The sequence below is a fragment of the Vigna umbellata genome, chromosome 6 (genome assembly GCF_029865625.1).
Source record: "Vigna umbellata cultivar VRB3 chromosome 6, Vumbellata_1.0, whole genome shotgun sequence".
Classification (NCBI taxonomy): Eukaryota; Viridiplantae; Streptophyta; class Magnoliopsida; order Fabales; family Fabaceae; genus Vigna; species Vigna umbellata.
In genome coordinates, this window is record NC_142170.1 from 34,786,817 (window position 1) to 34,813,849 (window position 27,033).

A 27,033-nucleotide genomic window follows, 5' to 3' on the forward strand; every position below is an offset into this window, starting at 1 on the left:
AGTAACAGCGTTAGGGTAGAAAGTCGAAGTCCTTGTTGTATGCACCACAGTTCAGGCCTCAGACCCAAAACCCTCATAAAAACCCAAAGCTCCTTCCTTTTAGTTCCTCTGTTGGTTTCTCACTCTTCCGTGTGGTAGTAGTGTGGCAAACCATGAGCAGTTGGAAAAACCTTCTTCTACGAATCGGTGACAAGAGTCCCGAATACGGAGTCTCCTCTGACTATAAAGATCACATTGTAGTTTTCTCTTCTTTGTTTTTCTCTTCGCCGCGAAACTCGTTGATGTCTAATCTTTCTTTTTGCTTTTGATTTCTCAGGATACGTGCTTTGGCGCCCTTCGTCGCGAACTTGACCACTCCCATACCGATGTTTTGGAGGTAAACTCTGATTCTTCTCGTTCGCATTTTGGTCGTGTTTTGGATAGTTAGGTCAGTTGATTTATCGGTTGAATAATTGAATTGTTTCGATTCGCTTCTTGGGAGTTTTGAGGCTTGCACTCGTAACTTCGATAGTGGACTAATTCGTAGTATGCTATATTATGTTGTACGAAGTAGTTGTGAATCAATTTTCTTTCTTAATTGTAGGGCCATCAATGTGGAACACACATGTTTGAGGAGGATGTTGATATTGCTTGTTTTAATGCTAGTTATACTTTATTTTGACCTTTTTAGCTTGGTGCTTGCCAGTGGTTTTCTTCAGAAAAGAGCGCAATATGCTTCAGAAATCTGAAACATTTAAAGTAGATTGGAATCTATAACCTTGTAATTATATTAAAAGTGTGTTATCTGGACCTGTTAGTTGCTTCGTTGCATTTTCTTTACATGTTTTAAAATATTATATCTTTTATGTTGCTGTCTTATTTCAATATTCTAGCATATGTGACTTTGTGAGTTGTGCAGTATTTGTACATGTCTCTTTCTGTACCGTAATGCCTTGCATGATATCACATCAGATTTACTTTATTGGATTTGTTTGTGCAGTTCCTTCTCACGTGTGCTGAACATTTGCCTCACAAGATTCCTCTGTATGGAACCCTGGTAGAGATTTCTTTTTTCTCTTGAACTGTAGTGACATCTGTTATTTTATTCCCTGCATGTTGCAATATCTTACTGTGGATGTGTATGCACGAATGTCATGTATATATGAAGTCTACTTCTCATCAACATTATTATTGTTATTATTGTTACTTTTGGGAGTGTGTATATATGTGTTCCATTTTTAGAGGTAGCTTTATTTAGTGAACGCTAATGATATCAATATTGGGATGTTGGTGGACTTAATTTGTTATTGTCGTGGTTGTGCAACTGTAAGTTCTACTGAATATTATGACCTATTTGCACAGAACTTCTAGTTATTAATCATGACATGATAATGTATCTGATCTTTAAATTTTAAAATGTGTTCTTGTTTCCATTTTATAAAAAGACTTAACATTCTTAATTTTCACACCATTTTTCCCATGTTTTATTATATTTTCGACTGCAACCTTTATATAAACTTTGTTAGCTTGTGTTTATTACTAGTAATTTTTGTGTATTTTAAAGGTCCTTTCAATCAACTACATTGACAGACAATTTTAGTATAACCTATATATTTCAATATAGTTAAAACAGTTTGTTAAAGATGCAGTGGCTTCAATTTATTCTTTTTGGCTTTGGAATTAACATTTTTGTTAAATGCATTTGGAAAATATGTGTTTTAGTGAGCAATATTATGATTTTAACATCATGATGACAATAATGTTCATAGAAGATTTATACTTGATGTGCTTTTCAAGAATGAAATGTATGTAACCAGCAAAATTTGGGTGAAAACTAGATACTTAAATAATAAAAGAAGCATTGTAATTAACCTAGTCTAACACCTCCACTCTTTTATGCTGTTACATTATTCAGTTATTAATTTATTTGCTGTATTTTACATTGAATTTGAATTAGGTGTATCACTATGCTGTTGTTGTCTTGCTTGTGTAGTTCCAATTGAACTTTCTGAGCATCCTGTTTCTCCATGAATGATTTCATTGCAGATTGGCTTGATTAACTTGGAAAATGAGGACTTTGGGAAGCAACTAGTGGAGAAAACTAAAACCATGTTTCAGGTAAGCTATTAAGCCACTGAAACTTCTAGGTTGGTTTATGGGTGTTGTATTTTCATTGTCTTTATTCCTTTAATTAGCTGAATGTTCAGTTAAGGGTATTAGTACTATTTCCATTTAACTAAGATGTCTATAACTAATTGAGTATTGATTAGGAATTCTAAAATCTAATGGTGTAAATTAGAATGTGAAAGTTTATATAATTAGTTTTCACAGCAATGTTGACTGCTTGCTATATATAATTATTAGGTATTTGGATCTGAAACTAGGAACTTTTTCCTATAGAAATTCAAATTGAGTTTCATGTATGTGGATGCTTGATTAGAAAAAAACAAGCGAAACTATTATTTTAGATGGAAGCATCATTGTCTCCGTTAAATCCCTTGCATTATCAAAGCTGGCTATTTTGGAATGCCATGGAAAGTTTAATGCTTCTTTCCATAGAATTATCTAGGTTTAGGAATGGATGGCCTTGTTCCTAACCAATGAACTTGTGATTTTTGGAATGTATACTTTGGCCATGTTTGATATAAAATAGTTTAATCCCTCCAAAAAGACCATCAAAATAGTTTGATATTGAGGTTCAAAATATTGGAATGTTAGTAAGAAAAAAAGTTATTGGTATTAGACCAAGGTCACAGGTTCAATTTCCAACAAGACAATTGTTGAAGAAGAGATTGTTGTGGATTGCATCAAATGTCACATGGTGGAGACTAGATATGCCAAGGCTTCGATTCCTAGTGGAATAATTGTTGATGGGGGCATTGTTATAAGCTTCATCAATTGTCCTATAGTAAAGGTCAAGTGGACAAGTCACAATTGAATCACGGTGCTTGAGTTCTTATGCTTTTAAATATCAAGAGTTGCATCTTGATTATAAACTATAACTTTTAACCTAGTGATATGTCCTCGATCCAACAACAATAAAGTAGGTTCCCAACTTCATCAAGCTTTAACTTTCAAAATAGAACTGGAAAAGTACTTACTGATAATAAAAAAAGTACAAATATGAGGATTGAACTGGAAAAAGAATAAATAAAAAAGGAGTTAATTTTTGGTTGAAAATACTAGTTTCTTTATATTTGTTGGTGTCGATTATTAAAATTTTCTATCTTCTTTCTATAAATGTGTTGATTAAATACTATTTATTTATTTTTTCTTGATTCTTTTATTTAGTGTCTTTCAACTGGCTTTGGCTTCTAGACCACTTGTCGTAAAACTGGTGATTTTTCGCCTGCTTCCCTGATAAATGAAAACAGTTTTGTGAATAATATTTTCATGTTGAAATTTTCTTATGATAATTGCTTACATTAAAGTGCATATAACATAAGAAACCATCGGTTTAACCTTTATCATAGTGGGATGAATGACGTGGCCATTTTCTGTCTGTTGCAATCATTTAAACCAGATTGAAATATTAAGTTGTTGGTTAAACATCTTTCTGCTTGAGTTTTACAAACAAAAAATTGACAATTATTTTTATTGGGTAAGGCTTGTTTGATTTAATGCAAGGTATGGTTCTTACTAACGGGTTTTCAGTACACATTCATTTTCAATTTGTTTTGTTCACCCGAAATAATGCCATTATATACTTCTCTATTCTGCTGCAATGTTTTTGAATCTAAGAACTTATTAAATTGATCTTTTAGTGCTTGTCCTGACTCCTTTTAATTTATTCCCTATAATTTTGCTTTTGTGCATTTCTCATTTATTATATTTTTAATTCAGGATGCCTTGGATACTGGAAACTGCAATGGGGTTCGAGTTCTAATGCGGCTTTTGACTGTTATGGTATGTATTGGCACTGTTTTTATGCATAAAAATTGTGTAGCATTATTGACATTCAACTTTCAGACTGAAATATTGTTATTATTGGAATTTTGAGGTAGATAAGAAATCCTCCTAGTTTTCACTTATTCTACATTTATGAGTAATTTGTGTTTGAGTATGTCTTGTTTTTTTTTTTAGTCTAAAATATTGTATAGTTAGCTTGTAATTGTTGAATATAGTAAAACTATGTATGAGATTAATTTCCCTTATGTTGAATATATATATAGGGTACTCTATTTATAATATAAGAAATATGAACTAAGTCCAGAATACAAATAAGGAATAATAACAAACTAACTAAAGATAAAAGATAAAGATAAGATATCTCTCTAGGATATCTAACAATAGAATATATCTAACACTCCTTCTCAAGCTAGTGCATACAAATTGTATGTACCAACCTTGTTACTAATATAATCAATAAAGACTTAGTGAAAATATCTGTTTCTGCACTCGAGTCATACCAAATTATTAATGATTTACGAAGACGACATAAAAGACGAAATACCAACCTATGCTCCCTCTGAACAACAAATTTGAGAGGTTGTTCTATAAAAATTTCTTATTGCAAATCTTCATTGAGGAATGCATTGCTAACATCTAATGGATAAAGAGGCCATTGTTGAAGAGCCACCATGGCTATAAATAAACTAACAAAAGTCATCTTTGCCATTGGGGAAAAAACATATATGGATGGGTCCAATGCACTAGTGATAGAAGACAGGTCAAAAGAGACAACAAAAGAAATCATGGAAGAATAGAAGAGAGAAAAACCCTAAAAATCCAAGATTCTACAATCAAGGCACTTGAAAGAAGAAAAAGAGCTATCTCGGTGCTTTGAATAGCTACTTGAGAGGAGATGGGACATGTGACCACACACAATGGACCTGAAAGAGGAAAAAAGAGCGACTTTTACTCTCTGAATTGTTGTTTGAGAGGAGACGGGACGCGCCTCTAGACACGACGAAAAGGGAGCAGATCTATAACTTCAAAAGACACTGAGAACAAATGTACAATATATAGGGCATGCTTGTTACAAATTGTAATTTTTAAAATGACATTTCCATAAAAGAAGCTAATTAAGATCCTGTTCCCTACTGCATTTTACATGTACAGCTTATAGAGCATGTTTCTTACTGACTGTAATGTGCAAAAGAAGGCTGTTTCCATAAAAAAAGCTGATTAGAAACCTTTCTGCTCTTTTGTATTAAACTATTGTACATTCCCTTAGCTAATGCAGACACCCTTGTTTATTTTTTCCGACCCTTTTGAGTTCTAAATATGATCACATTTTATCTTTCTATTCATGTTGTTTGTTCATGCGATGTATTTGTGTAACTGAATGAATTTTTTTTTTTTGCATGTTGCTTTCTTGTAAATTCTTTAGATGTGCAGTAAGGTTCTTCAACCGAGCTCCTTGGTGGCTGTCTTTGAAACATTTTTATCCTCAGCTGCCACAACAGTAGATGAGGAAAAAGGCAATCCCTTATGGCAGCCTTGTGCAGACTTTTACATCACTTGCATTTTATCATGCCTTCCATGGGGCGGAGCAGAACTTACTGAGGTAATTATTTGATGCTTTTAATTGCAAGTGTGGTTAATTTTTCAACTTTATTTAAGCAGTCTACGTCAGTTCTTGTAATTTAAAATGTTCCTTTGCTTGTATTCCAATCGTTTCTCTATCTGATTATTAAATGTATAAAATATGTTTTAATTCTTATATATTAACTTATTTTCATCTTTCTTTGATATATCACTTGTTGTTTATATTTAATTTCTTAAAGTAATATGAGCTATTATAGAATAAACTGTTTAATTGCTTATTCAAGAACATCTGTATTTTTTGTTTTTCATATCTAAACAAAAGACTGATTTCAGTTATTTATCCATTCTTCAGCTGGAGTTATCTGTGTTTAAATATAGATGTTGTCTGTGAGCAGAGAGGCGCTGTATCTCTTCCATTTGTGGGTGTGTATTAGTTAGTAGCATTGGTAAATAGTGAAATAGCAGTTAAGTTGTGTGCTATTCATATTATGGCAACAATGAGTAAATAATTTAATGCACATATCATGAACTTTCATTATGTTGAGAAGTTATAAACATTGCAGAAAATGATACAACTGCTATGCTATCTGTTCTTGGTTGGTACTTCCTTTTTCGTTAAAATATATTCATGTATGTTCAGGTTACACTTTTGAAAATGTTTTTCCCCCATAGAATCTCAATTATAAAGGGAATGATTGGAAAGGGGCCTTTTACTTATGTTTGATTTTTAGGATGTATTTGTATGCTGATTGGCATCTTCATTTATTAGAATTTTCCTTCTTTCTTTTATGTATTTCTACTGTACTTTAAATAGGAACCAACCCCTGACCTGTACGGGTCTCGTACATTAAATGCAGAATTCATTCTCTTTCTACAAATATGGATTTCTTTGAATTCTTTTCCTTTTAACTGCATGTCATGTCTGCTAACAGCAAGTTCCTGAAGATATTGATAGAGTGATGGTCGGTGTAGAAGCTTACTTGAGCATCAGAAAGCATACATCTGATACTGGCTTATCCTTTTTTGAGAATGATGATGAAAATGGGGAAGGTATTAGTGACAAGGTTAGCTCCTTTTTGGCTAATACTTATGGTGGTGCATTTGATGAAGGATGAACAGTGCTTTAGGATTTTCCCATACTATTATATAATTGCCCATGGTTACAAACTTATAATTGTCTGACACATGTTGGACACTTGTGTTAAAATCATCATTTCAAATTTTTTTGCATGTTGAAAGGAAGCTCTCCTAGTGGGATAAAGACTCGATTTTTATTGATCATGTCTTATTTCTGTGCTTAATAAATTCCAAAATTTATGAAGGGTTATTTCTTTAGTTAGTTGGTAATAGAGTTAATGTATTGGCAACTTAATCATTTTTCTTGTAACTTAAACATTTTTTATCTTGGTATGTTTCTGTATTTCTACTCCCTTTCAATACTCGTTTAGAGGGTGTTTGAAAGTGATTATATTTGTAACATTTCATTTTATAACATTGCAGGATTTTTTAGAAGATTTATGGGATAGAATACAGGCTTTATCAACGAGGGGATGGAAAGTTGAAAGTGGTAGTATTCTCTTCTGTGTGGAATAGTTTATGCTACTATACCTTTCTCTCAAAAATTGAAATCTTTTGCACTGTTGTTCACCCCTTTTTCTTTCTGTAGTTTTAGGGAATTTTGTCTTAACATTACTTGTTCCATTTTTGTGGTTATTCTCTACATATTGATGTTAAGTTTACAAATAATTTCTTAAAGTAAAACTTAATCTTGTGTTTGGAAAATAATATTTTAGAGGGTAATTCATTTTTATAAAGCATTAAAAATGCTTAATGACTAAATATGTTGTTTAGATAAATAATTTAAAAAGAAAATTAAATTTTCAAAAATTGTTTCAGTATTTTGATTTCTTAAAATCTGTAGAATTTAAAATTTCAACTAAAAGCTAGGAATTTGAAAATTTTCACATGCTTATCATAAAATTTCAATTATACACACCCATACACATACATATGATATAGTAGAAATGATATAGTAGAAATTAAATTACAGTATTAAAACTAAAGGCTTGAATTTAGATCGATTTATCCAAATAATTCAAGTTTCAAGTTTTTTTGAAATTTTAAAACTACATAGATTTGTTTTGAAGAAGTTGGATTTGACTGTACATTCTACTCAGTGCACCCCTTTTTACTTTCCTTACACTTTTTCTTTTTTGTTTTTAATGGTTTGTCATTAGGCCATTTTATTTTATGCACCACACTGTCTACTATCTTGCAGCCCCTTATTTGTTTGTTTTTGTCTTTGTCTTTGCTGTTTGCACCTCTGTGCTTTACTAACTTGGACCACCAATTTTCTATTAAGTTGGTTTGTTCTTGTTTAATTTCATATTGTTGAAATAATTATTAAATCTGTAATAATTACGTCTAAGATAGGAGGTTGAGTGTTAGATAACCTCTATACCTAGTTCTCTGTCCAAGTAGTGTTGGATAGTGCTTCTAATGTTTCATCTCCTTATTGTATCGACCTTCAAATATATAAATAGAGAACCATGAGAGGGATTTTTCAATCCCTTTAGAAATATATTTCTTTGTTTTATTCTCGAGTTGGTATTAGAGCAGGTCAATCCTGCTTTGGTTTTTGTCTCATCTTATTCGTTGACACTAGTCTTTGCTGTCCACAAATGTTTGGCACCGTTTGCCGCAGTCTGCCATTGTCTGATGTCGTTTCGCTGCTGTCCACCTGTATCTGAAGCTATCTAATGCAGTTTGAAACTATCCAACACTGTCAACCACTATTCTTTGCGGTTTCATCACCGTTCGCCGCCTTCTGTCATCATAGTTTCGTCCAGCTACCATAGGATCTGGATCGCCTCTCCACGCGATAACCAACCCCGCTGGTGCTGAAGGCCAGTTCTCTTCCATGCAGATCATATTTGTAACCTACGAATAGGCGCATGTTGTCCATGCACCTCAATCTGCTCATCCGAACAACATCGCGTCACCTCCATAATTGTCGCCAGACCCCCTTTTCTCTGTTTTGACCCTCAATACTTAATTTTAGTGAAGTCCAGAAGCCACCCTTTTCTCTGTTCTGCCCTCCGAATTCCTGTCTGAATTCTTGGAATTTTTTTTTAAATTTCTGAACATCTCTTTGAGTTCTTGATGACCCTCTTTTAGTTCCTTTATTCCCCTTTCTACTGTGCTGATTCTTCCTTCCATTTGTTTCCTTTTTGTGGATCTGGCAGGTTGGACCAAATGATAGGATTTTTGGTGACAAGAAGTCCAAATTATCCACTGGTTTGGACCACACAGAAAGATCACACACACAACACGTAAACTGAAAAGGTTTCTTTATTGCTGCAATATTGCTGCAAAGCACACACAAAAACAACCAAGGAAGCAATCCTTCCTCCCCAGGATGTAATGATCCTGTCTACTTTTTTATAGACAAAATGTGACCCCCAAAGACACTTATTTTCCCTTATACTAGGTACAAAAACAACTAACAACAAACAAATCAAACTAACACTCTCCCACTTGACCAACAACCTTTCTCTATCCTCTAACCGTTTATGTCCTGTTTTCTTGTCCCTTTTTTCCTAACATAGACCCTATCACTTTACTTCTGTTTTAGTACTTTTAGTTGTCGTGGTATTGAATTATTTTCTAGCTTTGCTTTCAAATTCTAGTCTTACACTTAAGATGATATGAGGAGAGTAATGACAATCGAATTCTTCATGAACATTAACTATATAGAAGCTTATGCTGTCTTTTCAAATCTTTTAATGAATAATTAATTCGTTTGATTTATCTTTTTCATTTCTTATTGTTCTATTTTTCTTGTCATTAACATCAATTTGTTTATCTTTATTTAAAATTTCTTGTGTTTTATTCCCTTTTTGATTATTTTCGGTTTCAATTGGTAGTTCCAAGACCTCATCTTTCATTTGAAGCTCAATTGGTTGCTGGGAAGTCTCATGAATTTGGGCCAATAAGCTGCCCCAGCCTACCAGAACCACCTTCAGTCCCTTCTGGCGTGTCTACTGGTAAACAGAAGCATGAAGCTGAATTAAAATATCCACAAAGGATACACCGGTTAAATATATTTCCTCCCAGTAAACATGAGGTAATTTGCGTGTCAAAATTTCCATTCTATTAATCAATTTTTATGGAAAGTTCTTTTTGGTATTTTTACCATGTAAATGGAATTACAGTTATTTGTTTCCAGCTCTGCGCTTTATTAATTTAGGCTTTTATTTTCAAAAATGAATTTTGTTTTGACAGTTTTCTTGCTAACCAATGTATTAATTGCAGACATTCTATGTCTGCATCTTTCCTCTGTATGCAGAACTTCTGAAATTCCTAAAGAAATGAGTCAAAACTACTCAATTTTCCATTTTCCTTTAGAATATTTCTCAGCTTTTAATATTGAAAATCCCTGATGAAGTTTCACTTTTTAAGTAGTCAAGCTATTTTTTATGTATATGAACTTGGGCCCATCCTTATGTGATACTTTATATGTGTTAGAATAATTATTAAGTCTACCTAGTATAGCAGGGCCTAAAGTAGGCAGTTGTGTGTTGGGGTATCTATAATGATTGTTCCTAGCAGTCTAGGACAATCTCTTCATCTTTCATCTATGTATTGTATCATATTTTTATCTATATAAATGATAGAACTGAGAAGGGTCTTTCAAGCCCTTTAGAACTATTTTTCTCTGTTTTAGATCTCAAGTTGGTATCAGAGCAGGTTCATCCTGCTCTGGTTTCCTGTCCACCAGCACTGTCACTGCTGTTTGCACCTGTCCGGTGCCGTTCGCCGTTGTCCGCGGCTGTCTCGCCATTATCTGCAGCTGTCAACTGCAGTTTGGAGCTCTCCAACTTGGTTGTCCGCCATACAACATCTGTCCGCTGCTGTCCACCACCGTTCGCCGCCGTCCGCCGCCGTTCTCCGCCGTCCGCCGTCACAGTTCCGTCCGGCGACCACTGGATCTGGTTCGCCTCTTCACGCGACGGCCAACCCCACCGGTGGGCTCGCCTGATTCTCCTCCACGCTCCGCCACGCGCCGCCTCTTTGTGCGCTGCGATCAGGCGCGTGCTGTACACGCGTCGCCCTCTGCTCCTCTGTCCGTTCTGCCCCTCAAAATCTCACTTTGGTGTGTCCAGAAGCTCCCCCTTGAAGAAAACCGTGAGCAACCCTAGGTTTTTCGCTGGTTCTTCACGGTTTTCGCTGGTTCTTCACGGTTTTTCTGGTTCTTTCTCCTGCTTTTATCACAGAATGGCGTCTGGAAGTGCTCTTTCTTTCTCTGGAAGTCCCTCCATTACTTCCGAAAAGTTAAACGGAAAGAATTATCTGTCTTGGTCTGCTGCTGTGGAAATGTGGTTCCTTGGTCAAGGACATTATGACCACCTTGAGCAGGATGGGAGCCAAGTACCTTCTGACAAAGCTGAACAATGGAAACAAGCTGATTTCCAATTGTGTGCCCTATTGTGGCAATCTGTGGAACCCCGACTTTTGATATCTCTTAGAGCCTTCAAGACATGTCACACTTTTTGGAAGAAAGCTCAAAGCATTTATGCTAATGATATTCAACGTCTCTATGATACCGCAAACAAGCTCGCCTGTCTCAAAATGACAGACCATGATATGGTTTCATTCATGACTGAAGCCCAAGCAGCTGTGGAAGAATTGAGAATGTTCTTGGAAGCGGAATCTTCAGAAGATATCAAAAAGAAGCTTGACAAGTATTATATGGTGATGATCCTCCGTGCTTTGCATCCAGATATGAATCATATCAGAGATCAACTTCTGACAAGTCATGAGGTCCCTTCCTTGGAAGCCTTGACCACACGTCTTCTTCGTGTTCCTGTGCCTCAGTCTCAGGAAGCTTATGAAACAATGGAACCATCTGTCATGGTTGCCACGCGAGGAAGAGGAGGACGTGGCACTAGAGGAGGAGGACGTGGAGGTCGGGGACGTCCACAATGCTCTTACTGTAAGAGGGTGGGTCACACCCAAGAAAACTGCTACTCCTTGCATGGCTTTCCTTCAAAAACCGTCAATATCTCTAAGGCTGAAACTTCCACTTCCAACTCCAAGTTCACTGAGGAAGAGTATCAAGAGTATCTGCGATTAAAGTCTAATAGTTTGGCGCAATCATCTCAATCCCCAAGTACGTCCACAACTTGCATGTCTCAATCCATGGAAGGTCTAAATTCATGGGTAATTGACTCGGGTGCTTCGGATCACATTTCTGGTAATACCTCATTGTTCTCAACCCTTTCCCTCCAAGAAAAACCCCATTTCATTACCCTTGCAAATGGCTCTAAAACTTGTTCAAAGGGAGTCGGTCAAGTCTCCCTGTCTCCCTCTCTAACTCTGAAATCTGTTCTTTTTGTCCCTAACTGTCCATTCAATTTAATTTCCCTAAGTCAGTTAACCAAAATGTTACATTGTTCAATAACTTTCGATTCAAAATCTTTTGTTATACAGGAGCGTGGCTCGGGGAGACAGATTGGAGAAGGATATGAAGCTGGAGGTTTATACCATTTTGGATCTCGCCCACGGGTATCTTGTGTTGCAGCTCTTCCCCCTAAAGTGTTACATGATCGGTTTGGCCATCCTCACTTGTCAAAGTTAAAAAAGATGTGTCCTGAACTTAGTGGTCTTCAGACTTTAGAATGTGAGTCCTGTCAACTAGGAAAACATGTTAGATCTGTCTTTCCCAAAAGGTCTCAATCAATGTGTACTTCTAGTTTCTCTATTATTCATTCTGATGTCTGGGGACCTAGTCGCGTCTCTTCTTTTGGTTTTAGGTATTTTGTTACTTTTATTGATGAGTATTCTAGATGTACTTGGGTTTATCTAATGAAAGATCGCTCTGAATTGTTACCCATTTTCACATCCTTTTTGAATGAAATCAAGAACCAATTTGGTCATGTAATTAAAGTCTTAAGAAGTGATAATGCTAAAGAGTATTTCTCATTAACTTTTTCTTCACTTCTTAGCTCCCATGGTATTTTACATCAGTCCACTTGTCCTCATACACCCCAGCAAAATGGTATAGCCGAAAGAAAAAATAGACACTTGGTTGAAACGGCTCGTACCCTTTTGCTTAGTGCTCATATTCCTGTTCATCATTGGGGGGATGCCATCTTGACTGCATGTTTTCTTATTAATAGGATGCCCTCCTCCTCCCTCAATAATAAAGTCCCTTTCTCCATTCTCTTTCCCAATGATCCTCTCTTTCACACCTCTCCTCGCGTCTTTGGTTGTGTTTGTTTTGTTCACGACATGTCTCCGGGGCTCGACAAGCTCTCTGCTCGTGCGATCAAATGTGTCTTTTTGGGCTATTCTCGGCTTCAAAAAGGGTACCGGTGTTACCCCCCTGAAACCAAAAAGTACTACATGTCTGCCCATGTTACCTTCTTTGAACAGACACCTTTCTTCTCGCCCTCTGTTCAAGATGTTCATATCCTCCACCAGGTCCTTCCTCTTCCAGTGGTTGAGTCTAATATCTCCAATCCCTCAGTCAGTCCAAGTCATGCCCAAGGTCCTCCCGAACCTTCCTCTCCCCATACTGATATCCTTCGACACAGTACCCCGGTGAGTAATCCTCTTCCAGCAAATGGTGGATCTCCTCCTTCAGATTCTTCTCCGTCACCATCTCCTGTCACGCCTCCTGGTGAAGATGATTCTGGTTGGCCCATTGCTCTCAGAAAAGGTACTCGTTCCACTCGCAACCCTCATCCCATTTATAATTTTCTTAGTTATCACCGAGTGTCGCCCTCCTTTTATTCCCTTTTATCCTCAATATCTCCTGTGGTTATTCCTAAAAATGTGAAAGAAGCACTTGATCATCCTGGATGGCGACAAGCCATGATTGAAGAAATGCAGGCTCTTGACCACAGTCATACTTGGGAGCTTGTGCCACTTCCCCCGGGCAAAAAGGCTGTTGGTTGTCGATGGGTATATGCCATTAAAGTCGGCCCTAATGGTGACATTGATAGGCTCAAAGCCCGACTGGTTGCAAAAGGGTACACTCAGGTTTATGGTCTTGATTATTGTGACACCTTTTCTCCCGTGGCCAAGATGACTACCATTCGATTGTTCTTTGCCATGGCTGCCATTCGTCATTGGCCACTTCATCAGTTGGATATCAAAAATGCCTTTCTCCATGGTGATCTTGAGGAAGAAGTGTATATGGAGCAACCTCCGGGGTTTGTTGCTCAGGGGGAGTCTGGTATGGTTTGTAAATTGAACCGATCTCTATATGGGCTCAAGCAATCACCACGTGCTTGGTTTGGAAAGTTTAGCTCCATTATTCAAAAATTTGGGCTAAAATGCAGTGAAGCAGATCATTCAGTCTTTTATTATCATTCGTCTCCCGCGAAATGTGTTTACTTGATAGTATATGTTGATGATATAGTTATTACAGGAAATGATGCTGCTGGAATATCTCAATTGAAGGAGTACTTGTGTAAAAATTTTCAAACCAAGGATCTTGGGAGCCTCAAATACTTCCTAGGTATTGAAGTAGCTCAGTCAAAAGATGGAGTTGTAATCTCCCAAAGGAAGTATGCTCTGGATATTTTGCAAGAAACAGGCATGATTGATTGTAGACCGGTTGATAGCCCTATGGATCCAAATCAGAAATTAACAACAGAAGGAGGTGAATTATTCTCCGACTCGGAGAGATATAGGAGGCTAGTTGGAAAACTAATCTATCTCACTATTACAAGGCCGGATCTATCTTTTGCAGTTGGAGTGGTTAGTCAGTTTATGCAAGCTCCATGTGTTGGCCATTGGAATGCTATCATTCGAATTCTAAGGTATGTGAAAAAGGCTCCAGGGCAAGGGCTGTTATATGAAGAAAAAGGAAGCCTTCAAGTATCAGGATATTGTGATGCTGATTGGGCAGGTTCTCCTATTGATAGACGATCTACTACTGGATATTGTGTTTTCCTTGGAGGAAACATTATCTCATGGAAAAGTAAGAAACAAAATGTAGTGGCTCGATCAACAGCTGAAGCTGAATATAGGGCAATGGCTTCATTAACATGTGAACTTATATGGGTGAAGCAGTTCCTTCAAGAGCTTAACTTCTGTAACATCCAGAGTATGAAGATGTATTGTGATAACCAAGTTGCTCTTCACATTGCATCAAATCCAGTGTTTCACGAGAGAACCAAACATATAGAAATTGATTGTCATTTTGTTCGGGAAAAATTATTGTCAAAAGAAATATGTACTGAGTTTGTTGGATCAAATGACCAACTCGCAGATGTGTTGACTAAGTCGTTAAGGGGACCTTGGATTGAGTTTATTTGTTCCAAGCTTGGTACATACAATCTGTATGCTCCAGCTTGAGGGGGAGTGTTAGAATAATTATTAAGTCTACCTAGTATAGCAGGGCCTAAAGTAGGCAGTTGTGTGTTGGGGTATCTATAATGATTGTTCCTAGCAGTCTAGGACAATCTCTTCATCTTTCATCTATGTATTGTATCATATTTTTATCTATATAAATGATAGAACTGAGAAGGGTCTTTCAAGCCCTTTAAAACTATTTTTCTCTGTTTTAGATCTCAAGTATATGTATATATGTTCCTCAGATGTGCTAACAGAAAAACAAGAGGATTATATCACAAATGTGTGCCATTTCTCTCTAGATGGTGTCAAAGTCTAATTCTCCTATTTATGTCATCTCGGTGTACCCACTATTCATCTGTGTCAAATTCTTTCACAAAATTGTGTCTCGTTCTGATTTCTGGCTGCTCCTGTCTTCTCTATAATTCATTATGATATTTGGTGTCCAAGTCAAGTTTCATCCTTTGGGTTTTGTTACTTTGTCACATTTATTGATGAATATTCTTGTCGTACTTGGGTTTACTTATTGAAAGATTGATCTAAACTTTTGAATATCTTCATGTCATTCCTTGATGAAATCTAAAGACCAATTTGGCAAGGTGATCAAAATCTTAAGGAGTGATAATGCCATATTGTACTTTTCTTCTTGTTTTTCCACTTGTTTAAACTCACATGGCATTTTACAGCAGTCCACATGTCCTCATACACCTCAACAAAATGTATAACAGAGAAAGAATAAACACTTGGTTGAAATTGCTTGTTTCTTGTTGCTTGGTGCCGATGCTCTTGTCCATTAGTGGGGTGATGCCATTCTTTTTGCATGTTATCTTATTAATAGAATGTCCTCTTATTCTTTGGACAATAAAGTTCCATACTCCATTTTGTTTCCAAATGAACCTTTGTTTCACATTCCTCCTCTAGTCTTTGGATGTGTGTTTTCTACATGATGTGTCTCCAAGTGTGGATAAACTTTCAGTCCAAACTATCAGGTCATGCGCTATGCTAATAGAAAAACAAGAGGATTATATCACACAGTGTTGTTGAAAATCTATTATGGTGGTTCCATGGCAGAAATTTGTGGCAGTTTTGCAGCTTGCTGCCACAACATGGCAGTGGCCATGTGGGTTTCTCATGGCAGCTCTTCGTGGTGACTTTTTGCATCACAGTTTGCTGGCGCAGAGTGGAGATTGCAAAAAGAGGGGGATAAGTGCAGTGCAGTGCAGGAGAAGAAAACACCATTTGAAGGGTAGTGGTGCAGCATAATAGAAGAAAACCCTTGTGTGTAGGGGCAGCGGCAAGAGGATGAAACTGTAGTTGTAGGGCACATTTGCTTTCTCTTGGGTTAAAAGTCCAAATGATAATTTTGTTAAAATTGGGCCATACCTAGCCCAACAAAAATATTATAACGTAACCTATTATTCTCACACACTACCCATGCCTTTCTTTATTCTTGTTCAGTCCCATGCTGCTTGCACTTACCTCACTTCTCACTGTCGTCTGCCACCGATTGCTGCTCACTATTTTTTCTTATATTATCTATATGCATATATTGTATTTCTTTTAACCACAATGCATCCATCATAACATGATATAGTTTCCGTTATAGCTTTAAAATGGAATTTTGGGTTTCCGATATCTTTCGTTGTCCGATATCAATTACACTGATGTCACATAAGAGTATACCATTCTTCTCTACACAATGTTTTGACGGTTTTGCCTAAAAGCTACAATTACCTTTGGGAAGCATCTTTGGGGATTCTTTTAAAAACTGTTGTGGCTGTCAATAATAGGGAATTCTTATAAAATTTTATTCTATATTTATGTTAAATAATTGTTTATTATTTAATTAACAACTTTTATAAAATTGGCCATTTGATGCATCTAGCTTAAGTGTTAATATTCATAGGCAGTAGCCTTTTCCTTGTATTGTACTTGTACTCATCTTTTCCTGCACACATGCATCAGTTTAGGCATGCTCAATAAGTTTTTGGTGGTCCTCTAAATTCAGGTGTTTCTATTATCCATTGGTATTTCTTAATTTAAGCTATACTTTTATAAGAGTTTTAAGGTAGTAATTATTAATCAGTGATAGGGTTGTCAGTGGGTTTAACTGGATATTCTCCAAACAATATTTCTAATGTTCTTCCTAATAGATTTCAGTCAGCATCTATGGTACAACTGCATTTGTAAAACCATTGAAATCCTTAGGCAGGACTTTTTTTAATTATCTGTCTTTATATTTTGAACGGAGAGAAGTCTTTCATACATTCATTGCAAATTAATCTACCACTACTGAATTGTTAGTTTGAATGAAGTGGTTGGTTTTGTTATTTGATGGCTAAGATGTATCCTTTTTTCAATTCTGTCACTGTTAATGTCCTTTTCTAGAAGATGGCGATTTCATGGTTGAACAGCCAAAAAATCTGTTTTTTTTTTCTTGTATGTTGAGTTTCCTTGCACAATATCTTGTCTGCTAGTGCTTCTGTATTTCTCTTTAGTAAATCTTCTCTTAAATTAAATCTTTTCTTAACAGCTTTCAAAATCGTTTTGTTTTGAGGATCAAAGTGCTTTCTGCCTGATGATCTGCTTTTTATAGCATGTTATGATGTTCATTTTCGTGTGTTATAGCTGTAGTTTTAGGTTCAGTAATTTCAATTTAATACTTGCCAATCATATATGCGGGTCGAATGAAATAATCTTTTGGATGCAGGATATACAACCTATAGACAGATTTGTTATGGAAGAGTATCTCCTAGATGTGCTTCTGTTCTTCAATGGCTGGTTTGTAGACACCATTCATTTTCTCTAGTACTGAAAGTGTTGTGATGAACCTGTGATGGAGTTTGAATACCAAAAAGATATAGTAGAACACATCATGACTTGCCGTTTTGTGTTATTAATTTAACTTTTTTTGTTATATTGAGTGTCAATGAAGAATTCTAAGCTCTATTCTACATTATTTTGTTTAGAATTTTCCTGTAGTGCTATATATTGCATCTCTGCCTTATCGCTTTATCCTATAAAAATGTTTTGATGTGAATATAACTATTATCATTTCTGGTTTATTGCAAAGCTAGTCGAAAGGAGTGTGCATCTTTCATGGTTGGTTTGCCTGTTTCCTTCAGATATGAGTACCTCATGGCCGAGACAATATTCTCTCAGGTATTACTTGTGAAGTTGCAATAAATATCTCACCTCTTTTATAACAATATAGTATAAAGGTTAAGCATTTAGCATTATTGGGACCTGAGCAAGATGTTTTTAGATGTTTTTAGAAAGCTTGTTCTAGTCCCTCTCAGGTTCAAATATTTATACGTAAACCGTTGATTAATCTGCAGAAAAAAAAGTAGAAAACAAGTAAAGGCACCTCTAGGACCCTAGGTATAGACAAGTACAACTTTTTAATAAAGCCTATTCTAATAAAGCTGAAGAACAATATTATTTTCCACTGACATGTTAAGTAACTTCTTATTGTCGATTGAATGTTAAGCAACTTGAGTGATGTGGGAAAAAGAAAAAGAAGCTCATCTCTTAACATTTGATGTCATATTCAGCCTGTGAATGTTGTATGTTCCAATTTCTATATGTTTTGTTCTCTCATGAAACATTGGATTGGAGGCAATTTGAAGGGCTGCTTGGTTGTTGCAGTACAACTTCATCTGCTCATTTTCATAAAATTTCAACTCTTGAAGGACCATAGATCGATATTTTGTATCTGCACTAGATCAAGCAACAACACCTTGTTTCTTACTTTTTCAAGATACAAGGTTCCCTCCAAGTAATACACAATATCCTATGGTACATCTTTTGTCAATTGGACAACCGGGCCAATCTGCATCACAATCCTTCTACTCAAGTACTTCCCTTGTTCAAATATAACAATCCCTGCCTAGGTTTCCTTTTACATATTTGAGAATGCGAATCACAACATTCCAATGATCAACATGTGGATTTTGCATAAATTAGCTCACAACTCCCACTAGATAAGAAATATCAAGTCTTGTTATGGTAAGATAGATGAGTTTTCCAACCAACCTTTTGTATATGTCTGGGTCAGAGAAAAGTTCACCTTGGTCTATCATTAACTTTTGATTTGAGTCCATAGGGCTATCAATGGGCTTACAATTTGTGAGGCTTGTTTCCTCCAAAATATCAAAATCATATTTTCTTTGTGAAATGAGGACACGCTCTTTTAATTGTGCCACTTCAATACTAAAAATATTTTAAAAGACTCAGATCTTTGGTTTGAAAATGGATGAACAAATGATTTTTTAATTGAGCAATTCTAGTGACACCATTTCCTGTAATAACAATATCATCAACATAAACTATAAGATAAACACATTTGTTTAGAGAAGAATGACCATAAAACACTGAATGATCTGTCTCACAACGTTTCAATCCAAAATTCTACACAACTCGACTAAATTTACCAAACCAAGGTTGAGGTGATTGTTTCAAGCCATAAAGTGAACAATGTAATTTACAAACTAACTCAGACTCCTCGTGAGCAACAAACCCAAGAGGTTGCTCATGTATATCTTTTCTTCGAGATCACTGTGAAGAAAGGTATTCTTAATGTCCAACTGATGGGCCTATTGATGAATGACAGTCATAGCAAGAAAATGACAAACATTATTGTTTGAGAAAAAGTGACAAACATTATTGTTTGAGAAAAAGTATCACAACAGTTGAAGCCATAAACTTAAGTATATCCCTTAGCTATTAGACGAGCTTTGAGACGATCTATTGCACCAATAGGACCAACCTTAATACAATAGACCCATCTACAACCCACATGCTTCTTACCAGGAGGAAGAGGGACAAGTTCCCAAGTGCCATTGTGTTCAAGTGCTTGCATTTCGTCAATCATGGCTTGTTGCCATCTAGAATGACAAAGTGCCTCATGAACATTATTAGGAACCTTAATGGTAGAAAAGGTAGAAACAAAGGAGAAATATGGAGGAGACAAACGATGTTAACTTAAAAAATACTTAGATTAAGTAAACCAGTGTATTTTTTTTTTCTTATTCCACTCTTACAATTTACTATTGTATTTATAGAGTACATAGGTGCAGCATACAAAAAGGTTAGGCACCTCCTAAAACCCTAACCTAAGAGATGTGTTCCCATACATAATAATAATATAGAAACATTACATTTCAACAATTCTAATAATATATGTGATGGCAAATGATAGATATATCTTGGGGTGTCAACATAGCCGAGATGTCAAGGAGCATAGTGGTGTCTTGCATGAGTTTCATAAAAAAAAAAGATCTTGAGCCGTACAAGATATCTTACAACCTCTTGTGAAACCCTATTTCTAGAAAACCTCATGACAACCCCATTCAAGAGCAATACATGTGAAAGAAAGAAAACTTTTATAGAAGAATATTAACTATAAGATCAACTTTTCAACACATTCATTATCAAATCCAAGTGCATCAGATCAATTCAATCAAGATTCGTTGCATCTTCAATCCCAAACAGTGACAAATTTATCATTTATGTAGGCTTTTTTGTCATATATTTAATCTAACATTCTACGAAGTGCAGTATTGATAACCATTGATTTAAACTCAATGGTTTTGAATGTTTATTAATTTCATGCAAGTGGATAGCAACTCGGGATTTTTAAGAACTGGAAAATGTTACAGTGAATCCACCTACTATTTTTATTTGCAAGTGTTTGTTTAATGAAATGGTCTTATTCTTTTTCATTATTTTTGTAAATAACATGCTACGTAAATTAAATACACTGAAATGTTTAATTTTCTCATTTGATGTAATTGACATTTTTGAATCTGTACTTTTAATTAGTGGCTTCTTATGAATAAGAATATTGGCTGATTTGGGTAACGTGATGTCTATTTCTGTTGCAGTTGCTGATGCTACCTCAACCACCTTTCAGACCAGTATATTACACACTTGTAATTATTGACCTTTGCAAGGTATTGTGTTTCGGTGGGGAAATATTGTTGCTTCAAAACAATACAGATTTGAAATTTAAGCTCATGTTTAATGCTTTTGTAATCATGTGGCTGCCAATAGGCTCTTCCTGGAGCTTTTCCTGCTGTTGTTGCTGGAGCAGTTCGTACTCTCTTTGAGAGGATAGCTGATTTGGATATGGAATGCCGAACACGTCTAATCCTTTGGTTCTCCCACCATTTGTATGTTCACAATTTTAGTAATTTCTTTTTGACATGCATTACTTAAGATAATTCGTACGTGCTTGTGCTGCTTGTTTTGTTGTCCTGGCCAACTTTACCTTTTTTTCATTTATTTCACTTTGTTTGTAGATAGAAAAATTAAAAACCATGCGTAAGCTTGTGTGGCATCTAGACACTAGAGTTGAAAGATATATCATTCATGAATTAGACACGAGATTTCTCTGGTGTGGTTATATTCAATGGTGAGAAGATCATTGAAATGAACCTGTTGTTTTTGGGTCACATTTCTTAACACTTTAAAGCAAACTTTATATTTCCCAAATTATAAACGATTTAATGGATGTATTTACTATCCTTTTGATCATGCTAAGTTATCAATTATATAGGACAACTGTGCAATACTCACTTTATCAACTGCAAATTATCAGTTAACTGTTAGATATTTTGTGCACACCCAAGCCATACAAACCTTTCTTAAATGTTAGCCATTGATACTACCATTCAACTACATGGGCCAAATAAATGGATAAAATTTAATTGCCAATTACCATTAATTGATTGCTAATGGGTGACCAAACATAATTAATAACATAATATATTATTTTTCTCATGCAATTGTATTTTCTTTTTTAGTTTGATAATATCTGGTGTTGCCTCTGTGCCTGGTCTGGTCTTTTACTCCCTAGTGAATATTTTCGAATAGAAGGTAACTGTAAAAAAGTGAAGTACTGGTTGACGTATATCTAGTTTAGGAATAATCAGCTACTCAATTGGTTGAAGTGAATATGTTGTTACTTCTTAACCACTCTTTAAAAGTCATAAACTGGTTCATTGTTTAATCCCCCTGTCCTGCCAAAGTTCAAAGTTCAACTAACAGAAAAGGTGGAAACTCAAGCTGCATTTCTGACATCTGTAGCCTCTGATCTTGGCTACAATATTGCCCTGAATGTCCTTTTTATGGAATGCTGGAATTGGCATGTTAAAGGATTGATCTAATAGAAGGTTATATAATGACTTCAAATGAAGACTGCAGTGTCATTTATGACTCTGCAATGTGGGAGTTATTTTGGTCAAAAGGAAACGGAGTCTTGTCTCTCTAAGCATAGTAGTGAATGATTCCAACTAATAAGGATTAAAGAATTTGAGAAAGTGACTTGGTGATACTGATGAGGCAGTTGATGTTTATGATGAAGTTGGTGTTAGCCTTAAATTGTGGTTTTAACTGGTTCCCCGATTGTGGTCTAATTTGTTACTGGAAACAGTGGTTGTGATGTTTGGATTAATCCTATACATTGCTGATGCACAAAACTTTATGATAATTATGCGTAAAGTTGTTGGATGAGTGTATTAAATAATTAGATGCTCCTTTATAGCTCTCACAATTTGGTGCGTTGTGATGATAAACTGATAATTTGTTTCAATCACACTTTCAGATGAATGTTAATAGTTGAAAACAATTCTGTGTCTGTGTCCTAAGTTGTGTATTAAGTGTTTTCATATTCAATTTGGTTTATGGTCTATATTATGCAGATCAAACTTCCAGTTTATCTGGCCATGGGAAGAGTGGGCTTATGTCCTAGAGCTCCCAAAGTGGGCTCCACAACGTGTCTTTGTCCAAGAGGTTTTGGAGAGGGAAGTTCGCTTGTCATACTGGGACAAAGTTAAGCAGGTAATTTATCAAAGCTAGAACCACAGTAAATTTTACATTTGTTGCACATTGCCTTATGATGAGACAATTAGACTGCATTGCCACTCATGATCTTTTCATGGTTATGGATCATATAGGGAAATCATAAAAGGGTTAGATATTCTGTTTATCTGTTTTTGTTATGTAGAGGAATGGATGCTTTGTTAAATAGAATGATTTTTTATTTTTCAGTTTCCTTGAGGTAACTCACTCCAGGATCATGTCAGGAGAATTGTGGTGGAATCTTCTTAGATAACTTGAACAGAGAAAAGAGAGGGAAAATTGAATAATAACATAATATTTTTATTTACTGTTTTCGCACATTGTATGTTATGTACAATAGGTATTTATGGACACAAATGTCTAAGAAGCTGTTATAAACTGACAGCTGTACAGAGAAAAAAATATACAATGAAAGAAACCTACCGCTGAACAGGTTTGACTAATTATACAAGTTGACCGTTGGCTATAGTATATACACTAACAGCCCTCCTCAAACTCAAGGAGAAGACTTTTTTAGATGCAAAAGTCTTCACATTGAGGTTGCTGCGAAGAAGCACCAACCAAGTGTTGGACAATGAATATGATAAATTAAGAGTTGCTTTGCCAAAATCTTTTCTCGTACAAAGAAGACATCAATCTCCATATGTTTAAATCGATTGTGACAAAACAGGATTGTGAGCAATAGCCACTGCACTTTGCTTATCACAAAGAAGAACTGGAGTAAGGAAAGAAACTTGCAACTCTGTTAACAGTTTGGAAATCCATGACAATTCTGCGGCTGTTTCAGCTAGACTTCTGTACTCAGATTCAGTATTGAAATGTGCAGCAACTTGTTTTCTAGACCACCAATTAGGACAATGAAAAATGACTGCCCCTGAAATAGATCTTCGATCATCTATAGTTGATACCCAGTCAGCATCACAACAGGTTTATAAGCATAAAGAGCAGTTAAGTGATGCAAGTTGAAAATGCAAGCCATGAAATATTGTATCCTTAAGATACCTCAGTATACATAACTAGTCTTTGGTCTAGTAAGAGTGGCATACTGAAGAGTACTTAAGTGATGCAGGTTGAAAATGCAAGCCATGAAATATTGTATCCTTAAGGTACCTCAGTTTACATAACTAGTCTTTGGTCTAGTAAGAGTGGCATACTAAAGAGTACCCACAACTTAACCTTACAAAATCAGCTTATAAGGTGAGGTTTGTACCCATTTATATACAGTAAATTGACCTTATTTCTAGTTGATATGTGACTTTATTACTAGACATTAATAGGTTGTTTAATAGTGGCACCATAGTAGGTGAAACAATAGATCCAACAAATATCAAATTTCACTAAGATAGACTTTAACCTATGACTATGATAGCATGTTAAGAAGTTGACTTTAAGCCTAATTCAATTTCACAAAATCAGCTTGGTGGAAGAGAATATTTATGCATCAGAGTTCAATAAAGAAATATTACTCTTCTTTCTCTTTTCAATTTTGGGTTCCTAACGGAGATGTTGATAACTGTCTTCTCTCAACCTGCTTTCTCTACACCCATGCTTTGGTCTGCCAGGGCAGTGGAGCTTACAACTGAGGGGAAATAGATAGGTCAAAGAGCTTGCAGCAGAGGAGAGAAGCTTCTGTTCTCTCACTGCAAGTTTCCCTACCCTAATCTCTCATCTCTGTTGTTTGGCTTTGTATTTATATTTTATCCGAAAGAAACAACTCTAATTCACTAAAACAGATTAATTTTTTTAATCAACCTTTATTTAGTGAAAAACTTGTGTTATGTGGCTATTTATCACTCCTGCATTTTATTGAATGTCATGCTTAAGAATTCAGTTCTAACTTAATTTATTATGTGATTGAAAGGTTATTTTCATTATCTGTTATGATTTTGCATTTTTTTTGTAGGATTCTATGGATCGTGTTGTGAAACTATGGTTTATGATATTTTACTGCCATCCTACTAATCTTGTCTAAATTTTGATATTGACTACATTGGATGCTTTTCTATTAGCAGCAGAATTAATTGAAAGGTATTTTTTTATATAATTGGCATATTGTGTTTTTATGGTATATTTTCATGATATTTTGTAGAGTATTGAAAATGCACCTCGTTTGGAAGAATTGCTTCCTCCTAAAAGCGGGCCAAATTTTAGTTTTGGTTCAGAAGATGGTAAAGAAAGCAATGAGCATGCACTGTCTGGAAAGCTCAACGGCATGGTTAAAGGGAAGTCACCTGTCCGTGAAATAATCTCTTGGATTGATGAAAGTGTGCTTCCAAATAATGGTCTAGAAGTTACCCTCAGAGTGATTGTACAAACTCTTCTCAATATTGGATCCAAGAGTTTCACTCATTTGATAACTGTCTTGGAGAGATACGCACAAGTCTTTGCGAAAGTATGTCCGGATGAGGATCGACAAGTCATGCTGATAGCTGAAGTGAGTTCTTTCTGGAAGAGTAACACCCAAATGACAGCAATAGCTATTGACAGGATGATGGGTTATCGACTTGTATCAAATCTGGCTATTGTGAGATGGGTCTTCTCAGCAGAAAATATTGAGCAATTTCATACATCGGATCGTCCATGGGAGGTACATAATTGAGGTTTTTACGGATAGATTGTTGTTAACTCTTTCCTCCTGGGCTATTGGTCTACAGGGGTCAGAAACCATCTGGCTTTTGCTTTTTATTGTATTTCATGTGATCTGCTTTTTAATTTTTAAATTTAAGTGCTCAAAATTTACATCCTTTTTTTTTTTGGTTTGATTGCCATGGATTATGAATTTTAGCATGTATGGGATTTTCAGTTGATCATCATGATAATTACTTTTGCTTTCATATAGTAATTTGACCCTGATTTCTATTGAACAGATTCTGAGAAATGCAGTAAGCAAGACACATAATCGTATTTCTGATTTACGGAAAGAAATATTAACTATTAAAAAGAACATTTCATCTGCCGAAGAAGCTGCCAAGGAGGCAAAAGCTGAGCTAGATGCTGCAGAGTCAAAACTTACACTTGTGGATGGTGAACCAGTTCTTGGTGACAATCCTGTTAGATTGAATAGATTGAAATCACATGCTGAAAAGGCAACGGAGGACGTGCTGACTGTTAAAGAATCCTTAGAATCTAAGGAAGCTCTTCTTGTCCGAGCAATTGAGGAAAATGAGGTAATTGATGGAAAATTTGTTAAAGTTAATTGTTTGCATAAAGTTTTTTGTATCAAACATGTTTACAATGTCTGGGAATGGTTTCATTTTTGTTACAGCCAGAGATAACTTTTCCATGTATTTGAATAAAATAGATGTGCCGATAGTATGTTTCTAAGAAAATTTTCATTGCATTGTTGGTTATTGGCATATACAGGCATTATTTCTCTTGTTGTACAAAAGCTTCTCAAATGTGTTGACAGAGCGGCTTCCTGAAGGAACTAGAACACTGCATGAGTTGAAGTCTGTGCAAGTAGATGTGATGGCAGTGGACGCTGAAGAGCCACCAACAATGGAATTAGATGACGAAAACCAGAGATCTCAAAACAGGTTCTCGTGCCTGTCCTTCTGAGCTAGATTAATAATTAAGAGAAGTTAATGTTTCTCTTGCTTTGTACGCATGTGCATATTACTATTGCTTTTTAATGTCTTCTACAGTCAGTCAAATGGAGAGAAGAAAGGTGGTGCTTATGTTGTAGGTGAAAAGGAGCAGTGGTGTATCACCACTTTGGGCTATGTGAAGGCTTTTTCTAGGCAGTATGCTGCTGAGGTATTGTTCCATTCCCTTTTTGCATTTATCTTGGCTTTTAAGGGAATGCCTTGTAAACAACACTTAGCATATACAAAATCTTGCACCTGTTCCTCCAGGGTTAGATTGCTCTAGATTTGTTTAGCTCTAAAAACTAGTATTAAATTGTTGCTTGCAGATATGGCCCCATGTTGAAAAGTTGGATGCAGAGGTATTGACAGAAGAAACACCTTATCTTTTTAGGTCAGCTGTTTATACTGGTCTTCGAAGACCGATTCACGAGGCATGATCAATTTGTTACTTCACCTCTGAGCTATGTTATTTAGAATATAACTTAATTCCATTCTTTAGTCTGCTAGTTAAGCATTTTTAGTCTGCTAAAAGCCTAAAACTGTATGCAATTGTAATTTAAAAATGACAAGGTTGGTATGACGAGTCTCTACATCTTAGATTCTAACAGGGACTTTATCACCGCTGCTGTACATTAGATTTCGATTATAGCTTTTAATTGGACCTCAAATACCCAAAAAAAAATGGAGTTTGAACTATACTTGTGTTTCACTTAGTAGTAAAATGAAAATTGAGTTGTGATTATTTGCA

General features: G+C 35.7%; 1 protein-coding gene across 1 annotated transcript; it reads left to right on the forward strand.

Annotated features, from left to right (window-relative positions):
- Positions 1–27,033, forward strand: LOC124840277 (nuclear cap-binding protein subunit 1). The gene is made up of 19 exons (XM_088092304.1): positions 1–236; positions 317–376; positions 980–1,036; positions 2,026–2,097; positions 3,823–3,885; positions 5,312–5,488; positions 6,402–6,533; positions 6,970–7,036; positions 9,396–9,595; positions 17,546–17,616; positions 17,913–17,997; positions 20,721–20,789; positions 20,890–21,008; positions 22,539–22,677; positions 24,788–25,285; positions 25,566–25,865; positions 26,062–26,234; positions 26,343–26,454; positions 26,612–27,033. The coding sequence occupies exons 1-19, from the start codon at positions 153–155 to the stop codon at positions 26,720–26,722; spliced, it is 2,589 nt and encodes an 862-aa protein (XP_087948430.1). The 5' UTR covers positions 1–152; the 3' UTR covers positions 26,723–27,033.